The 17301-nt window shown below is 37.0% G+C and overlaps 1 protein-coding gene across 7 annotated transcripts in view; it reads right to left on the minus strand.

Annotated features, from left to right (window-relative positions):
- LOC138715813 (rhotekin-like) overlaps positions 1 to 17301 on the minus strand; it is a 239584-nt gene that overhangs the window by 123665 nt on the left and 98618 nt on the right. Inside the window, exon 1 of one of the 7 annotated variants that reach the window (XM_069848907.1) lies at positions 14699 to 14868. The exons of 5 other annotated variants lie outside the window; for them this stretch is intronic. In XM_069848907.1, coding sequence (XP_069705008.1) covers positions 14699 to 14761 — 63 coding nt within the window. In that variant the 5' untranslated portion in view covers positions 14762 to 14868. Of the gene's footprint in view, positions 1 to 3286; positions 3550 to 14698; positions 14869 to 17301 lie in introns of those variants that run through there. One more of the 7 variants, XM_069848904.1, reaches the window with a different exon arrangement.

A 17301-nucleotide genomic window follows, 5' to 3' on the forward strand; every position in this document is an offset into this window, starting at 1 on the left:
TGCGGCAGCAATTTTGGATCTTACTACAGGCCCATCTTTAAATTATATACAGTCTGGTCCGTTTGCGAAGACATAAAATGACTATAAAATTTATAATGGAGGTGCTGTAGAATTCATTTCAGTTCCAATGTGACGTTAAAGCACGGGAGTTTTGTATCACCATTGTTACCGTATAAGGAACAAAAGAAGTTACTCAGCAACGACCGATAAACAAAACGTCGTTTATTGCACAACGAGCGAAATGTATCTTGTGGTTTGCTGAATTTGAAAGTGTAACGTCTGTTCAACGGTGAATTCAACGAGGGTATGGTGTTCGGAGAGCTCCGAGTAAAGGCTGGTTCACAATAAACCGGGGAAAAAAACGAGAACGAGAACGGAAATAATGTTAAAATAAATGCATTTAAATGTGAGTATTCACAATTAACTATTGTGAATGCTCACATTTAAATACATTCATTTTAACATTATTTCCGTTCTCGTTTTTGTTGTCGTTTCCGTTTCCGGTTTATTGTGAACTAGCCTTTACAAGTCGATAATGTTATGGTATCGCACGTTTGAAGGAACTGGAACATTTACCTTCGCAGAGGAAACAGTTCGATCAGGACCATACCTGAACACGTTGAAAAACTTTTACGAACCACAACTGCAAGAGGAAAACGATATGGGTACCGTGTTTCAACAGGATGGTGCACCACCTCATTGGGCAACAGACGTCCGTGATTATCTGGATGACGCATTTGGTAACAATTGGTGTGGTCGAGAAGAGCCAATTATGTGGCCTCCAAATTCCCCAGACCTGACACCTCTCGATTTCTTTCTCTGGGGTTTCGTGAAGAATGCACAGTGACCCAGAGATATTCATGATCTCAGAGCAAAGATTTTGTCACCTTTTGAGGAAGTTACCACTGAGATGTTAGACCACATGTGGGAGGAGGAATTAGCCTCAAGATATGAACTGTGTCGTGTTCGCAATGGTGGGAACGTTGACGTCTAATTTGGACAAAACCCCCATTCTAGAATGCATGTACAAATCATTTAACAATAAATAGCAACAGTTCTCATTTTATCACGTTTTTATTTTTTGTCTTCCCAAACGGATCACCCTGTATTATTAAGATTATTTGGCACTCAAATTGCATTCCTATCTTCAAATTTTGCATTTATAAAAAGTCATACTTTATTAGAAAGTTATCTTATGACGAGTTGCCAAACTAACTTACTATCATGACAAGTGTTGTATTGCATGTTTCCACGTATTCACATTTTTTTATGTTCTAGTGATATTTAACTTATTTCATATTTTTGTTTTCATATTTTCCGATAATGGTATAACTATAATCCGATAAGTTGAGCTATATATAATCATAATTTTTCTTACTGGGTGTACCTAAAAATATTGTATTCATTGTATGCTTTGCACTGCACTATTTTATTACTACTATTATTATTATTATTACTATTCTTATTTTTTTTATCATTATTATTATTATTATTATTATTATCAATAAAATGTGTCTCAGTGAAACATACAGCAGAGTCCGTATAGGTCAGTTTCTATCTGATCCTTTTCCAATTCACTGCGGGCTAAAGCAGGGAGATGCACTATCACCTTTACTTTTTAATTTCGCTCTAGAATATGTCATTAGGAAAGTTCAGGATAACAGGCAGGGTTTGGAATTGAACGGGTTACATCAGCTTCTTGTCTATGCAGATGACGTGAATATGTTAGGAGAAAATACACAAACGGTTAGGGAAAACACGGGAATTTTACTTGAAGCAAGTAAAGCGATAGGTTTGGAAGTAAATCCCGAAAAGACAAAGTATATGATTATGTCTCGTGACCAGAATATTGTACGAAATGGAAATATAAAAATTGGAGATTTATTCTTCGAAGAGGTGGAAAAATTCAAATATCTTGGAGCAACAGTAACAAATATAAATGACACTCGGGAGGAAATTAAACGCAGAATAAATATGGGAAATGCGTGTTATTATTCGGTTGAGAAGCTCTTATCATCCAGTCTGCTGTCCAAAAATCTGAAAGTTAGAATTTATAAAACAGTTATATTACCGGTTGTTCTGTATGTTTGTGAAACGTGGACTCTCACTCTGAGAGAGGAACATAGGTTAAGGGTGTTTGAGAATAAGGTGCTTAGGAAAATATTTGGGGCTCAGAGGGATGAAGTTACAGGAGAATGTTACACAACACAGAACTGCACGCATTGTATTCTTCACCTAACATAATTAGGAACTTAAAATCCAGACGCTTGAGATGGGCAGGGCACGTAGCACGTATGGGCGAATCCAGAAATGCATATAGAGTGTTAGTTGGGAGACCGGTGGGGAAAAGACCTTTGGGGAGGCCGAGACGTAGATGGGAGGATAATATTAAAATGGATTTGAGGGAGGTGGGGTGTGATGATAGGGACTGGATTAATCTTGCACAGGATAAGGAACGATGGCGGGCTTATGTGAGGGCGGCAATGAACCTTCGGGTTCCTTAAAAGCCATTTGTAAGTAAGTATTATCAATAATTGTCTTATTTTCTTATACTTTTTATGTCTCATTTATTTTGACCTGCTGTTCTCATTTTATTATGCTTTTTTCTTTCTTTCTGTATGTTATATAATTATTATGTCTGATTTCTACTTGTTGTTTACATTTTATTATTATTATTATTATTATTATTATTATTATTATTATTATTATTATTATTATTATTATTATCTTATTCAGTTTTGTGTGTAAAATTGTAGTGTACTTTGTAAATTTGTAGTGTTTTTTGTAACGCAGTTTTACTCCTGGTTGAGTGTTAGAGAAGGCCGTATGACCTTAACTCTGCCAGGTTAAATAAATTATTATTATTATTATTATTATTATTATTATTATTATTATTTAAACAATTTCGCAGTGAGGACTACTCCGCAGACCCAACAATCTTTATACCTAGATTCGAACTCATGCGGTAATGATTTTGATGATGGTGATGAACACGACGAAGACAACTATTACCGGTAGCCTACTACCGAAATCCCAGAGCCAGGGCACTTTTTTGTTTAGAAATATAGGCTACTACTAGCTCGAAGATTCAATGAACTCACTCTAGACACTTACAACTGAACTTACTCGCAGCACTTAGTCGTTGTTACGCACAAGAACGTGGGTTCAACAGTGGGCAATGACAGAGGAAACCCAGACAACCTATCGTGCAGCTGCAATGCTCAAAGCATGCGTCTGCCGGCTCATCACAACAATCGTGTCCATTCAGAAGATGGCGCGGACGTACCTTGAGGTTGTGCGCGATCTGCCGGATGTAGTAGAGGTCCAGGTCCTGCAGGATCTCGATCTTGCCGTAGTTGTCGGTGTCGGAGGACGGCTGCTGCGTGGAGGCGGGCCGGCCCTGCTGTCGCGAGCCGCGGTGGTCCCTGAGGCTCAGGGCCGCCAGCGGAGGAAAACACGAGTCCATCGCACTCGCCGCTATCACATGCTGCCACCGCGCTTCACCGCGTCGCGCACTCGACTGAACCCCGGCTGGCCGGCCGGCGAGCCTACGTCAGCTGCCGGGCGTCGGCCGCGCAGCCGGCTGTGTTACCGACTCGACGGGAAGCGCTTATCAACCCGCCCGGTTGCGAATTTGCCGAGTGCCGCTTGATCTATGCGCACACCGCACATTCGTAAAGGTTGCGCTACTCCTACGACTAGCATCGCTACCCTTGGAAATTATTTTTAAAATAAATCAATACAATTTGTTGTTCACAATATAAAACGCACAGCCACCAAAAATACTACTTACTTACAAATGGCTTTTAAGGAACCCGAAGGTTCATTGCCGCCCCCACATAAGCCCGCCATCGGTCCCTATCCTGAGCAAGATTAATCCAGTCTCTATCATCATATCCCACCTCCCTCAAATCCATTTTAATATTATCCTCCCATCTACGTCTCGGCCTCCCCAAAGGTCTTTTTCCCACCGGTCTCCCAACTAACACTCTATATGCATTTCTGGATTCGCCCATACGTGCTACGTGCCCTGCCCATCTCAAGCGTCTGGATTTTAAGTTCCTAATTATGTTAGGTGAAGAATACAATGCGTGCAGTTCTGTGTTGTGTAACTTTCTCCATTCTCCTGTAACTTCATCCCTCTTAGCCCCAAATATTTTCCTAAGCACCTTATTCTCAAACACCCTTAACCTATGTTCCTCTCTCAGAGTGAGAGTCCACGTTTCACAACCATACAGAACAACCGGTAATATAACTGTTTTATAAATTCTAACTTTCAGATTTTTGGACAGCAGACTAGATGATAAAAGCTTCTCAACGAATAATAACACGCATTTCCCATATTTATTCTGCGTTTTAATTTCCTCCCGAGTGTCATTTATATTTGTTACTGTTGCTCCAAGATATTTGAATTTTTCCACCTCTTCGAAGGATAAATCTCTAATTTTTATATTTACATTTCGTACAATATTCTGGTCACGAGACATAATCTTATACTTTGTCTTTTCGGGATTTACTTCCAAACCGATCGCTTTACTTGCTTCCAGTAAAATTTCCGTGTTTTCCCTAATCGTTTGTGGATTTTCTCCTAACATATTCACGTCATCCGCACAGACAAGAAGCTGATGTAACCCGTTCAATTCCAGACCCTTCCTGTTATCCTGAACTTTCCTAATGGCATATTCTGGAGCGAAGTTAAAAAGTAAAGGTGATAGTGCATCTCCCTGCTTTAGCCCGCAGTGAATTGGAAAAGCATCAGATAGAAACTGACCTATACGGACTCTGCTGTATGTTTCACTGAGACACATTTTAATTAATCGAACTAGTTTCTTGGGAATACCAAATTCAATAAGAATATCATATACTACTTCTCTATTAACGGAGTCATATGCCTTTTTGAAATCTATGAATAACTGATGTACTGTATCCTTATACTCCCATTATTTCTCCATTATCTGTCGAATACAAAAAATCTGATCAATAGTCGATCTATTACGCCTAAAACCGCACTGATGATCCCCAATAATTTCATCTACGTACGGAGTTAATCTTCTCAAACCAAAAATACTAACTTATTTTAAATAATAGTACTTCTTTCTAATCCCCTGGTTCAAGTTCTGGCTGATATGTATATCTATTATCAGGCAGTACATCTCACTTAAGGGTGTATGTACGTGAACGACCACAAATATTATCAGAAAATGCAGGCTCAAAACTTCTAAAATTTTATAACGAAATGAACTCACAATTAGAAAAAAGTTACAAGGTACCACAGCACGACTTATTAGAATTCACTTTTTACTTTGAATTAAAATTTTCAAAATTCGAAAATTTTCACACATATTATTTCATAACTCCACAGCCATTAGAGATAGAATTCTGAAATTTTGTACACTGATTTAACATGCATTTATGCAAAAGGTAGACTACAATAATGCCCATTTCTTTGAAAATAGAAAAATTAGGTCACAAAATATTATGTAAATTTTAATATATTTCATATAGGACAAATAAAAAAATTAATTGTATTAAAATAAACAACTCTACATGTCTGAGAGTAGTCTACTTTTCAGAAATAACTGTTTATTACGTGCAGGAAAAATATTTAAGATGTCAGAGATCCATAACAATGTTATGGCTACCAAATGATGTAACTGCAGAATTTTTTTTTTCATACGCTGATAAAACTGGTGTGAAAAATATTATTAGTAACCGTTTTTATACTTTTATCAGATATTTAAGTTCTAATAATCAGTCTTGTTGTGGTATCCTTTAATTTTTCTCTAATTGTGAGTTCATTTTCTTATAAAATTTTAGAAATTTAAAGCCTGCATTTTCTCATAATATTTGTGGCCGTTCACGTAGGCTATATATACCCTTAATAATGTGTGTCAAAGGAAGAACAATTGTTTGTATGCATCTGAAGTCTGACTAGTGTAATATATAGCTAGACGGCGATGTATGCAATGGAGGGGGAAAGGAACTGGCCACCCTACTCCATTATCTCCTCATAAGTGGTGCCTTCTTGGTATCACTTGTGAGGTTCAGACCTGTCTTCGGAAAATTGACTAACAAAACGACAACTTCTTTCTGTTAAATTAAACAAAAATTATGACCTGAGGTGCTGTTCCAAGACTAACCCCACTCTTCTGGTCTTCCAACACTTCTTCCTTGAGTGTTTTAATTAAATACACAGTCGACATACTGTAATTAGGCGTTCATTTCATGCATTACTATCCCAATTTTTTCCCGCCTATCAATAATAATAATAATAATAATAATAATAATAATAATAATAATAGTTGTAATATGTAGCTAGTCGTCGATATATACAATTGAGAGGGAAAGGAACTGGTCACCCTACCCCATTATCTCCTGTCCTAGTTGCCTCATAAGGTGGTGTCCTCTTGGTATCACTTGAGAGGTTCTGACCTGTCTTCGGACAGTTGACTAAACAAAATAATAATAATAATAATAATAATAATAATAATAATAATAATAATAATAATAAAAGTGTAAAAGTATTAACAAAAGAAAATTAATTTATGAAATTGATGCAATCTCTTCAAGTAATACTTACTTACTGGCTTTTAAGGAACCCGAAGGTTCATTGCCGCCCTCACATAAGCCCGCCATTGGTCCCTATCCTGAGCAAGATTAATCCATTCTCTATCATCATATCCCACCTCCCTCAAATCCATTTTAATATTATCTTCCCATCTACGTCTCGGCCTCCCTAAAGGTCTTTTTCCCTCCGGCCTCCCAACTAGCACTCTATATGTATTTCTGGATTCGCCCATAAGTGCTACATGCCCTGCCCATCTCAAACGTCTCTTCAAGTAATAACATCAAATATGAAAATCATAGCCAATTGCATAACTTAAAGCTCGGCAAAGATTACGTCATATAAAATGCAGCCCGCAATACACAGCAAAAGGGAAGGTAGGAGGGGTAGGATATCGATACTGCTTAACGTTGAATGAATAAGTAATGGCTAGGGGAAGGGAGATCATACCTTACCCCTCCCCCCTGCCTGTGTATTAAGGGTAAATGCCGACCACTGCTCTAAAGTTCTATGCAACGGAAGGATACATTTAAGTAAATATTTGCACATGGTGTTAACCGAACTTTAATCAATTTTAAAGAGTGTAGGCCCAAATTTCAACACAGACATATAATATTACTTTATAATTATTTTATAATCTAACGCCGAGGCGTCGTGGTCCAAGGCAGCCTACCTAGGGCTCGTGCTAAGGAATGAGCGTTGGTTCGAGTCCTCATGGGGGAAGAAATTTTCTCATGAAACTTCGGCCAGTATATGGGACCGGTGCTCACCAGCATCGTGATGTACTTGGAAAGCTACGATAGATAGCGAAATGTAGTTAAGAAAACCAGCTGGGAGGATCATCTTGTTAAAAATACACGATACCTCCATTCTGGTTGCATGATCGTCCACATCTGCTTCGGCATATGGGCGTGAGACAAGCAGCAGGCTGGTCGAGAAATAACACTGAATTTGTGGTTTATGTGTGCAATAAAACTGAAGTCAACAAATTATTATTATACCAAATTTAAGTTGTTTATCCATCGTGAACTAGGATCCCAAGTTATACTGCAATTACATGGTCGTTTCAGATGATTTTCTTGTAATTATTACTGAAGTAATAAGATGTAGTTATGGATGGTTGGTTCAAATGTCATCGTAGTAATGACAAAGATGGTTTTAATCAGTCACCTTCAGAATGTGCGTCTTCAAGTTCAACCACTTCTCCAGGAGCTGTAGTAAAAACAATACGGAAGCATTCTGATGGAGCTCACATTTTGGCTGGTTTTTAACTAATCTTATCGCTGTGTCAGAGATGTATACTGTAGGTGGACTCCTTTATTCAAGAGAAACTTTAGCAGCAAAAAAATGAAGCTATTAAAACTATAAATTTAATCAAAGCTAGACCATTAACACAGGGGAGACGGCCTCCAGATATGAACGGTAGCTGCGAATATATTGAACAAGCAATGGGGACAGTCAATAAGGAGTGGTCCTCCAGCTTGGGGGTTGGGCGAAGGGCTAACAACCCACCATCGTAAAAAAACAGTTTGTTACTAAACCCCAACATAAGCCTCGGACTGGGACTATTTCTCTGGCACGACCACAGCAAAGGAATAAGGATATGAAATTTGGTACTTGAAATGTTACAAGTCTATATAGAATAGAAGGAGTAACATTAGTAGCAATAGAACTAGCTAGATATAGAATAGACTTTGTGGAAGTACAGGAGGTTAGGTTAGATGAGAATGGCATATCACAAATAGGACATTACTTCTTGTATTATGGGAAAGGAAACAATAATCACCAATTAGGAAAAGAATTCTTTATTCATAAAATAATAAAATCAGCAGTAAAAGACGTCGAATTTATCAGTGACAGGTTATCATATTTAGTAGTTACGGTTAGATGGTACGGTATCGTAGTTACAAATGCTCAGGCCCCTTACTTACTTACAAATGGCTTTTAAGGAACCCGAAGTTTCATTGCCGCCCTCACATAAGCCCGCCATCGGTCCCTATCCTAATGCAATATTAATTCACTCTCTATCATCATATCCCATCTCCCTCAAATCAATTTTAAAATCATCCTCCCATCTACGTCTCGGCCAGCCCAAAGGTCTTTTTCCCTCCGGCCTCCCAATTAACACTCTATATGCATTTCTGGATTCGCCCATACGTGCTACATGCCCTGCCCATCTCAAACGTCTGGATTTAATGTTCCTAATTATGTCAGATGAAGAATACAATGCGTGAAGTTCTGCGTTGTGTAACTTTCTCCATTTTCCTGTAACTTCATCCTTCTTAGCGCCAAATATTTTCCTAAGAACCTTATTCTCAAACACCCTTAATCTCTGTCCCTATAGAAGAGAAAGACGACGATATAAAGGATAGCTTCTATAAAGAATTGGAACATAGTTTTTATCAGTTATCTAGATATCACATGAAAATTTATTGGGGGATTTCAACGCTAAAGTAGGACGGGAGAATATTTTTAAACCGACTATTGGAAAAGAGAGCCTACACGTAACTAGTAATGACAATGGAGTTACGTTAGTCAACTTTGCGATATCAAAAAATTTAATTGTCAAAAGTACAATATTTCCCCATAAGAATATATATAAGTATACTCGTACTTGCAATTCAGAAATACATATAGAGCGTTAGTTGGGATATCGGAGGGAAAAATACCTTTGGGAAGACCGAAACATAGATGGTAGGATACTATTAAAATTAATTTAAGGGAGGTGGGATATGATGGTAGGAACTAAATTAATCTTGCTCAGGTTAGAGACCGATGGCAGGCTTATGTGAGGGTGGCAATGAACCTCCGGGTTCTCTAAAAGCCATTTGTAAGTAAAACTATTAAAACTCGCGTGTTTTCACGCTTAGTGAGCACTCAGACTCTCTTACATACAGTACGGCGCGCGACTCGCTAGAAGCCAAGTTCTTTCAAGAGTTTTCGAGTTTCGAGATGAAATACGTTTCTCTCTTTTAAGGGTATATGTACGTGAACGACCACAAATATTATCAGAAAATGCAGGCTCTAAATTTCTAAAATTTTATAAGGAAATGAATTCACAATTGGACAAAAATTACAAGGTACCACAACAAGACTTATTAGAACTTAAATATCTGATAAAAGCATAAAAAAGTTACTAATAATATTTTTCAAACCAGTTTTATCAGAGTAATGAAAAAAAATCTGCAGTTACATCATTTGGTAACCATAACATTACTACGGTACCTCTGAGATCTTTAATATTTTTCCTGCATGTAATAAACACTTATTTCTGAAAAGTAGACTACTCTCAGACATGTAGCCTTGTTTTTTTTAATACAATTAATTTTTTATTTCTCCTATATAAAATATATTAAAATTTACATAATTTTTGTGACCTAATTTTTCTATTTTCAAAGAAATGGGCATTATTGTAGTCTACCTTTTGCATAAATGCATGTTAAATCAGTGTACAAAATTTCATAATTCTATCTCTATTGGTTGTGGAGTTATGAAATAATATGTGTGAAAATTTTCAAATTTTGGAAAATTTAATTTAAAGTAAAAAGTTAATTCTAAAAAATATTATTAGTAACATTTTTTATACTTTTATCAGATATTTAAGTTCTAATAAGTCTTGTTGTGGTACCTTATAATTCTCGTCCAATTGTGAGTTCATTTCCTTATCAAATTTTAGAAATTTAGAGCCTGCATTTTCTGATAATATTTGTGGTCGTTCAAGTACATATACCCTTAAATGTAAACAAAACAATGAACATTCTAAGCTTAAGTAATAAACTGTGTGGTTTCCCCTGATCGTGCAAAGTTACGTACTTAGTGGGTATTTCTTCCTTACTTAACGAACTCCAAAGCAAAGTGTTGATATTTTGCAAGCTGCAAATAAAATTGAAGCAGCAATCAAATAATTGCAGTTGTGGGCTAACCAAGTAGAGGAAAAGTCGTATTCCTCATTATTTCTTCAAGAAGACTTCGCCGACGGAGTGAGAACTGCACAACATTTGAAAGGTTAGTCAGCAACACTACTTTCCTGTTCCAGATTCTGACAACAGCTGAAAATAGAAGTCTTTTGTCAATATGAAGGTTGGTAATACGCTAAATCTCACTGAAAAGAAGGAAGATCAGCTTGTTGAGTTATCATGCAACACTTCCTGGAAAAATTTTTACAGCAGCCTATACACAAGCTCTCAGATTTTTGGCTCCTGGTTCATGTTGAAAATAAGGAACTCCAGATAGAGGATTAAAACATTTAAGGCTGTTTCTCACGATATATTAAAGTGAAGCAACGATCCATAACTACATCTTATTACTGAGTAATAATAACTAACAGATTAATCAGAAGAAACTTCTCTGAAACGACAATGTAATTAGTATGTATAGGCTAATTAGTAATCATATTTTACGGTGAATAAATATCTTACATTTTGGTACATAAATGGTTAATTTACCCCACCAATTCTACCCCTTCGGGCCGGCAACCCGTTGGGCAGTGATTTCATAACTTCTTTCAAATCTCACAATAAGCCTCGGATGAACCGGATTGATAATTCTATTTTAATCAATAAAGAAAAAACTAAAATTATGGCCTTCTGCGGAAAATACCCTGTGCTTAGCAAAATATGTTTAGATTAAAAAATATTAGAAAGGATAAATTCTTTTACATATCTCGGATACACATTTTCTTTTTTCGATGAAGTAGACATTTCACAGAAAATTTCTAAATACACCAAAACAATGGGAATAATTAACACCATTATGAAACCTTCCCTAGTACAAAGGCATACTCGAATTCGCCTTTACAAGACCTTGGCGAGACCTGTACTTTGTTAAGGCAGTGAGGCATGGACATTGAGGAAGAAAGACGAAAGCAGAATAACGGCTAATGAAATGAAATTTATGAGATATACAGCGGGATATACGAAATGGGATCACAAACGCAATGAAGATGTAATGGAAGAATTACAACTAGAACCTGTAATTAATCACGTAAAACATTATCAGAACAACTGGATAAATCATCTGCATCGCATGCGTAGAGATAGAATCCCAAAAGTTATACTCCACTATCGTCCAAACGGGAAGAGAACTCTCGGTCGTCCAAAGAAGCGCTGGATTGAAAATTCAACTGTGAGATCGTAACAGACCATTTGGCCTAATACTTGAAGGGAAGAAGAAGAAGAAGAAGAAGAAATGGTTAATTTCAGTCTTCCTCCGCATGTAAAACATAAATTCGGTGTTATTTCGTATTCCTGCTCTTTGTTTCATTAAAAATCTGCGAAGAAACCTTATCAGTCCAGTAGCAGGTTTAAGATTGATGCTAAGTAAAATATAATCTTGATTCGAAACATTTTAAGCAAATACAGAGCTGTATCATTCACACTGAGTATGTTAATAATGTAAAAACTAAATTATTTTACTGATAATACGTGTAAATTCATGAAGATTGTTTTGTAATATACTATGCTAAATAGTAATATGCGTTACAAGAGCGGCATGTTGAAGTTTTCATGTTCGAGGAAAAGTTTGAAAAAGCGAAACGTAGTTGAGCTTTTTTAATTTCCGAGAATTGAAAGAAAACATACCGCTCGTGTATCGTACATTATTTTGTGCGAAGATCGTTCATTACATACCTGAAAGAGGAATTTCTAATTAGTTGCAATGAAATCTCAATTTTGGTTTCTGTTCAATGACGGCAAATTTGCAAAACAAATATATCTATCTTCAACATTGTTGCTTTTCTGTGTTTACTATACTCCAGCAGGCCGTGATATACGTCTGTCTTTTTTTCCCCCCCAGTGTATGATGAGTCTAGAATCTTGTTGATTTTTTCACGGCTTCCTTAAAGTTACTTGCATCACGAATGCAGTAACTTTAGTGGAGTTGTAGAGTTTACTTAAGTTTTGCAAATATTTAAAAACAATAATTAACAGTGCAATTTAGGTGAAATTGCAGTGGTAAGTTTCCAATTTATAATTATTACTATATTGAACATCTCTAAAAATAATATGTTAAAAGCCTAAAGCAGTAAAATCAATATGTCACTTAAGCGGTAAGAAGAGGGAAATTGTTATGTGTGTTACGTTGGAAATACTGAATGTGGAATTTTAGACTTTCCGCGGATTGGTTTTGTGCGGAAACCAAGCAAATACGCACGATCTCGCACAAAATAATATTCACATTTCTAAAACATTCAATATCATTTTTTTCTCTCTTGTACGGAGGAGGGACCCGAAGGATTGCACTGAGACTTATTGTGCTAGCCACTCCTATTCTGTGAATGATTAGGTAGCCAAACGGCCGCGCTCTTGTACTAATATAGCACGCCTCACCGACAACTTAACCCGGGCTATGGTAATGGCGGTACGCGTAATGACATGTTAAGAAATGATAACGAAATGAGTCCGAGGTCCAACGCCGAAAGTTACTCAATAATTCTGCTTCAATTGGTTGAGGGAAAACCCTGGAAAAATCTCAACCAGGTAACTTGTCCTAACCAGGATTTGAACCCGGGTCCGCTCGTTTCACGGTCAGACGTGCTAACCATTACTCCACAGCGGTGGTCTTTCAATGGCATTCACATAAATAATAACAAAGATTGTATTATAATGGTTGTCACTTCACTTTTCATTCATTACAAACGTATAGCTGGATGCAAGGTTTGTGGGTTTAAACACAGTCGACGATGATAGGCTTCAATGACGATAAATGGTTTGCATTTCTTCCTCTTGGATCCTCTGATCGCATTAATATCAGATTGGCCATTCCCATCTTATGAAATGCCAACATAATTATAAAAGAGAACAACCACCAGGATCGCCAATGTCAAAAATGAATATTTTGGTAACGACCGCTAGATGGAAGTACAGTTGCAACCTATTACTCCATGCAATTTCATCAGGATTATAACGTGATTTTTTTTTGCAGTCACTAGATGGCGGCATAGTGAAATTGATAAAAGTTTCGTCTTGAAAATTCATTAGGCTGATCAATCTGTTATTATGCGATTAGGGAAAGAAGTAAAACTGGTACACCCGTATCGTAGAAGAATCCTGTTCTATCAACAGGCTCTAAACAAAATATACCGGCCATTTTTCGCTCACGTTAAAAGGACAACATAAATTATCCCAGACACACTCTTCCTATGCAGATGAAGATCTTGGAAGTAGCAGACATATCCTTACTATTCACACATTCATTTTAATTGGTTATTTTACGACGATTTATCAATTGCTATGGTTATTTAATGTATGAGTGAGGTGAAGGCGATAATGCCGGCGAAATGAATGCCACGTTCAGCGCTGAAAGTTACCCAGCCTTTGCTCTTAGTAGATTGATGGAAAACCCCGGAAAAATCTCAACCAGGTAACTTGTCCCAACCAGGATTTGAACCCAGACCCGCTCCTTTCACTGTCAGGCGTGGTAACCGTTACTCCACACATATTCGTAATAGTGAAACCTGATACATTGTTACGAAACTTTCATCCAGTGACGGTGCAAGCATCTACTAATTTTGGGGTATTTTGGTCGAGATGAGCTTGAATATAGGCTAGACCACCCTCAATGACTTCATTGCTAAAAATCATCTGAGCTACAGCCACACGACATGCTGCATTTATTGAACAATTCATTCGAATGAATTCAGTCATACATTCCATAGATTTAATAATCAGACAATCAAATAAACATTGGATTATTCCCAACACTCGAACAACGCAAGAATTAACTGTAAAGTGAGTATAAAGAGAGGGCGCTTATTGTACTGAAGGTGAAAGCTGGTAAATGCAACCCTATCGACTTTTTTGTTACAGTCAATTTCCCCAGAATATTATTTCAAAACTCATTACCGAGTGAAGGGAAAAGAGAGGTAAAAAGAGAGAATAATCAGTTTTACACTTAGGATTTGTCATTTTAAAAGAAAGAATAACTTCAAATAGCTTTAAAATCTTGTATAGCGGGAAAATTATCTAAATAGAATATTTTGTAAAAAAACAAAAAAAAAAAAACCTGAAAAATCGCGTCCGGACGTACTATTCAACCGGACAACGAATAACAAAGAGTAAAACCGAACAGTTGCCAACACTAGATAATACAGTATTAAAGCAAACAAATAAATCTCCTCTTCCTAGACCTAGTTACCTTGTTTGAGAACGGAGTGACTTGCCTGGGTGATGGACCGCTTGTGACTGCAGGTCGAACCATAAACCTCCAAAGTGGAGGCTGCAGCCTCGCTCGGATGGACCGGGCGTCCTGCCTCGAGGTGAGGCCGGAGTGAAAGTGAAGGCTGCACCCAGTATTCGAAGCTAGGGTCCGTCACGACTATTCCCGTTGATTATTCTTGTCTGATAACGAAACAACAACTTTGCAATCGTGCCGCCGGTACCACCCAGCGAGGAAATGATCACGTGTGAACAAACGAGACCGAAAGCGACAAAAGCAGGTTCGGAATCCTGGAGCGGTTGAGTTAGGACTGACCATATTACACTATTGGGAAAACATAAAGATCATGATATTCTACTACCTAGTTTCACCAGACGTCTTGTTCTGATGGGCTGTCCAAACTTACAACACTGTTCTGACTGTTTGAATTAAGATCCAATTTATTCCCTCCTCGTTTCAAAAACATTCCAAATTTATTTAAATTATAGCGCTGCTTGAACATTGGAACATTTATTAAGAGAAACTAACAATGCCCTTTCGTTATAGGGGAATTGTTGGGTATTTATCAAGGAAGACTCCTATTTGTTATTGGTATCCTAGATCATATATACCTAGATTGCTCGGCCTTTAGGCTTTGACGGTAACAACTTTTGCCAGGTTTACTATGCTGCCATCTAGTTTTTACATAAGGAGTCACGTCATAACTCTATTTTTTTATTTATATATATATATATATATATATATATATATATATATATATATATATATATTTTATGTTTCAATCTGATGCTTTTCCAATTCACTGTGGGCTAAAGCAGGGAGATGCACTATCACCTTTACTTTTTAACTTCGCTTTAGAATATGCCATTAGGAAAGTTCAGGATAACAGGCAGGGTTTGGAATTGAACGGGTTACATCAGCTTCTTGTCTATGCGGATGACCTGAATATGTTAGGAGAAAATACACAAACGATAAGGGAAAACACGGAAATTTTACTTGAAGCAAGTAAAGCGGTCGGTTTGGAAGTAAATCCCGAAAAGACAAAGTATATGATTATGTCTCGTGACCAGAATATTGTACGAAATGGAAATATAAAAATTGGAGATTTATCCTTCGAAGAGGTGGAAAAATTCAAATATCTTGGAGCAACAGTAACAAATATAAATGACACTCGGGAGGAAATTAAACACAGAATAAATATGGGAAATGCCTGTTATTATTCGGTTGAGAAGCTCTTATCATCCAGTCTGCTGTCCAAAAATCTGAAAGTTAGAATTTATAAAACAGTTATATTACCGGTTCTTCTATATGGTTGTGAAACTTGGACTCTCACTCTGAGAGAGGAACATAGGTTAAGGGTGTTTGAGAATAAGGTGCTTAGGAAAATATTTGGGGCTAAGCGGGATGAAGTTACAGGAGAATGGAGAAAGTTACACAACACAGAACTGCACGCATTGTATTCTTCTCCTGACATAATTAGGGACTTAAAATCCAGACGTTTGAGATGGGCAGGGCATGTAGCACGTATGGGCGAATCCAGAAATGCATAGAGTGTGTTAGTTGGGAGACCGGAGGGAAAAAGACCTTTAGGGAGGCCGAGACGTAGATGGGAGGATAATATTAAAATGGATTTGAGGGAGGTGGGGTATGATGATAGAGACTGGATTAATCTTGCACAGGATAGGGACCGCTGGCGGGCTTATGTGAGGGCGGCAATGAACCTTCGGGTTCCTTAAAAGCCATTTGTAAGTAAGTATATTTTTTTTATTGTTATGATGTTGATTTGTACATAAGTTTCAGCTTTATATATAAATAAGGCTTTTACTTTAAAGTAATATACACTGGTGGCCATAATTCTGGAAACGTTTTGTTTTTGTACTGAATTATTAAAACATCTGCATCGATTCACAGATTTATACAATTCAAAATGTTACTCGTGACTGATTCGTTAATTATGGGGTTATAATAAAGGTATTATATTAAATCCTGAATATTTTAACAATAAATAATCATTACTATGTGGGAAATTATGTTCTTGTCGTTTAAGATCTAAATATTAATTTCAGATTTCATTATAATTTCCCATCATTTACTGCAATAAAAACTAGTCCAGTGTTGATTTTAAGATTATTGTTGATCGGTAGAAGCATTGTTGAGCAATGTTAGCATAAAATGTGGGCATTATTAGTGTGTTTCTACCAGTTGTCTGACTTAAGATTTCGTTAGGTGAACACCTGATTGCTTTACAACAAACTTTATTGATCATTTTATCACAATGGATGCACGAAAGAACTGAACAGCTTCTAGGGCAGTCACACTTCGAGAAGAAGGCTACACAATCAAGGAAATTGCAAGAAAACTTGGTAATGGTGCTACAGTGTCTGGCGTCCAGAAGGTATGGCAGAAGTACAAATCCACAAAATCTCGTAAAACAACAGTTAGGACTAGTAGAAAGCCTAAAGTAAGTCCAAGAGATGTGAGGCAGATTTGTCCATTAGCACTGAAAGATCGAAGGAAATCTTCTAAAGAGATACAATAATCTTAAACTCGGCAATGGACTAGTTTTTATTACAGTAAATAAT

This window comes from Periplaneta americana, chromosome 15 (assembly GCF_040183065.1).
Source record: "Periplaneta americana isolate PAMFEO1 chromosome 15, P.americana_PAMFEO1_priV1, whole genome shotgun sequence".
Classification (NCBI taxonomy): domain Eukaryota; kingdom Metazoa; phylum Arthropoda; class Insecta; order Blattodea; family Blattidae; genus Periplaneta; species Periplaneta americana.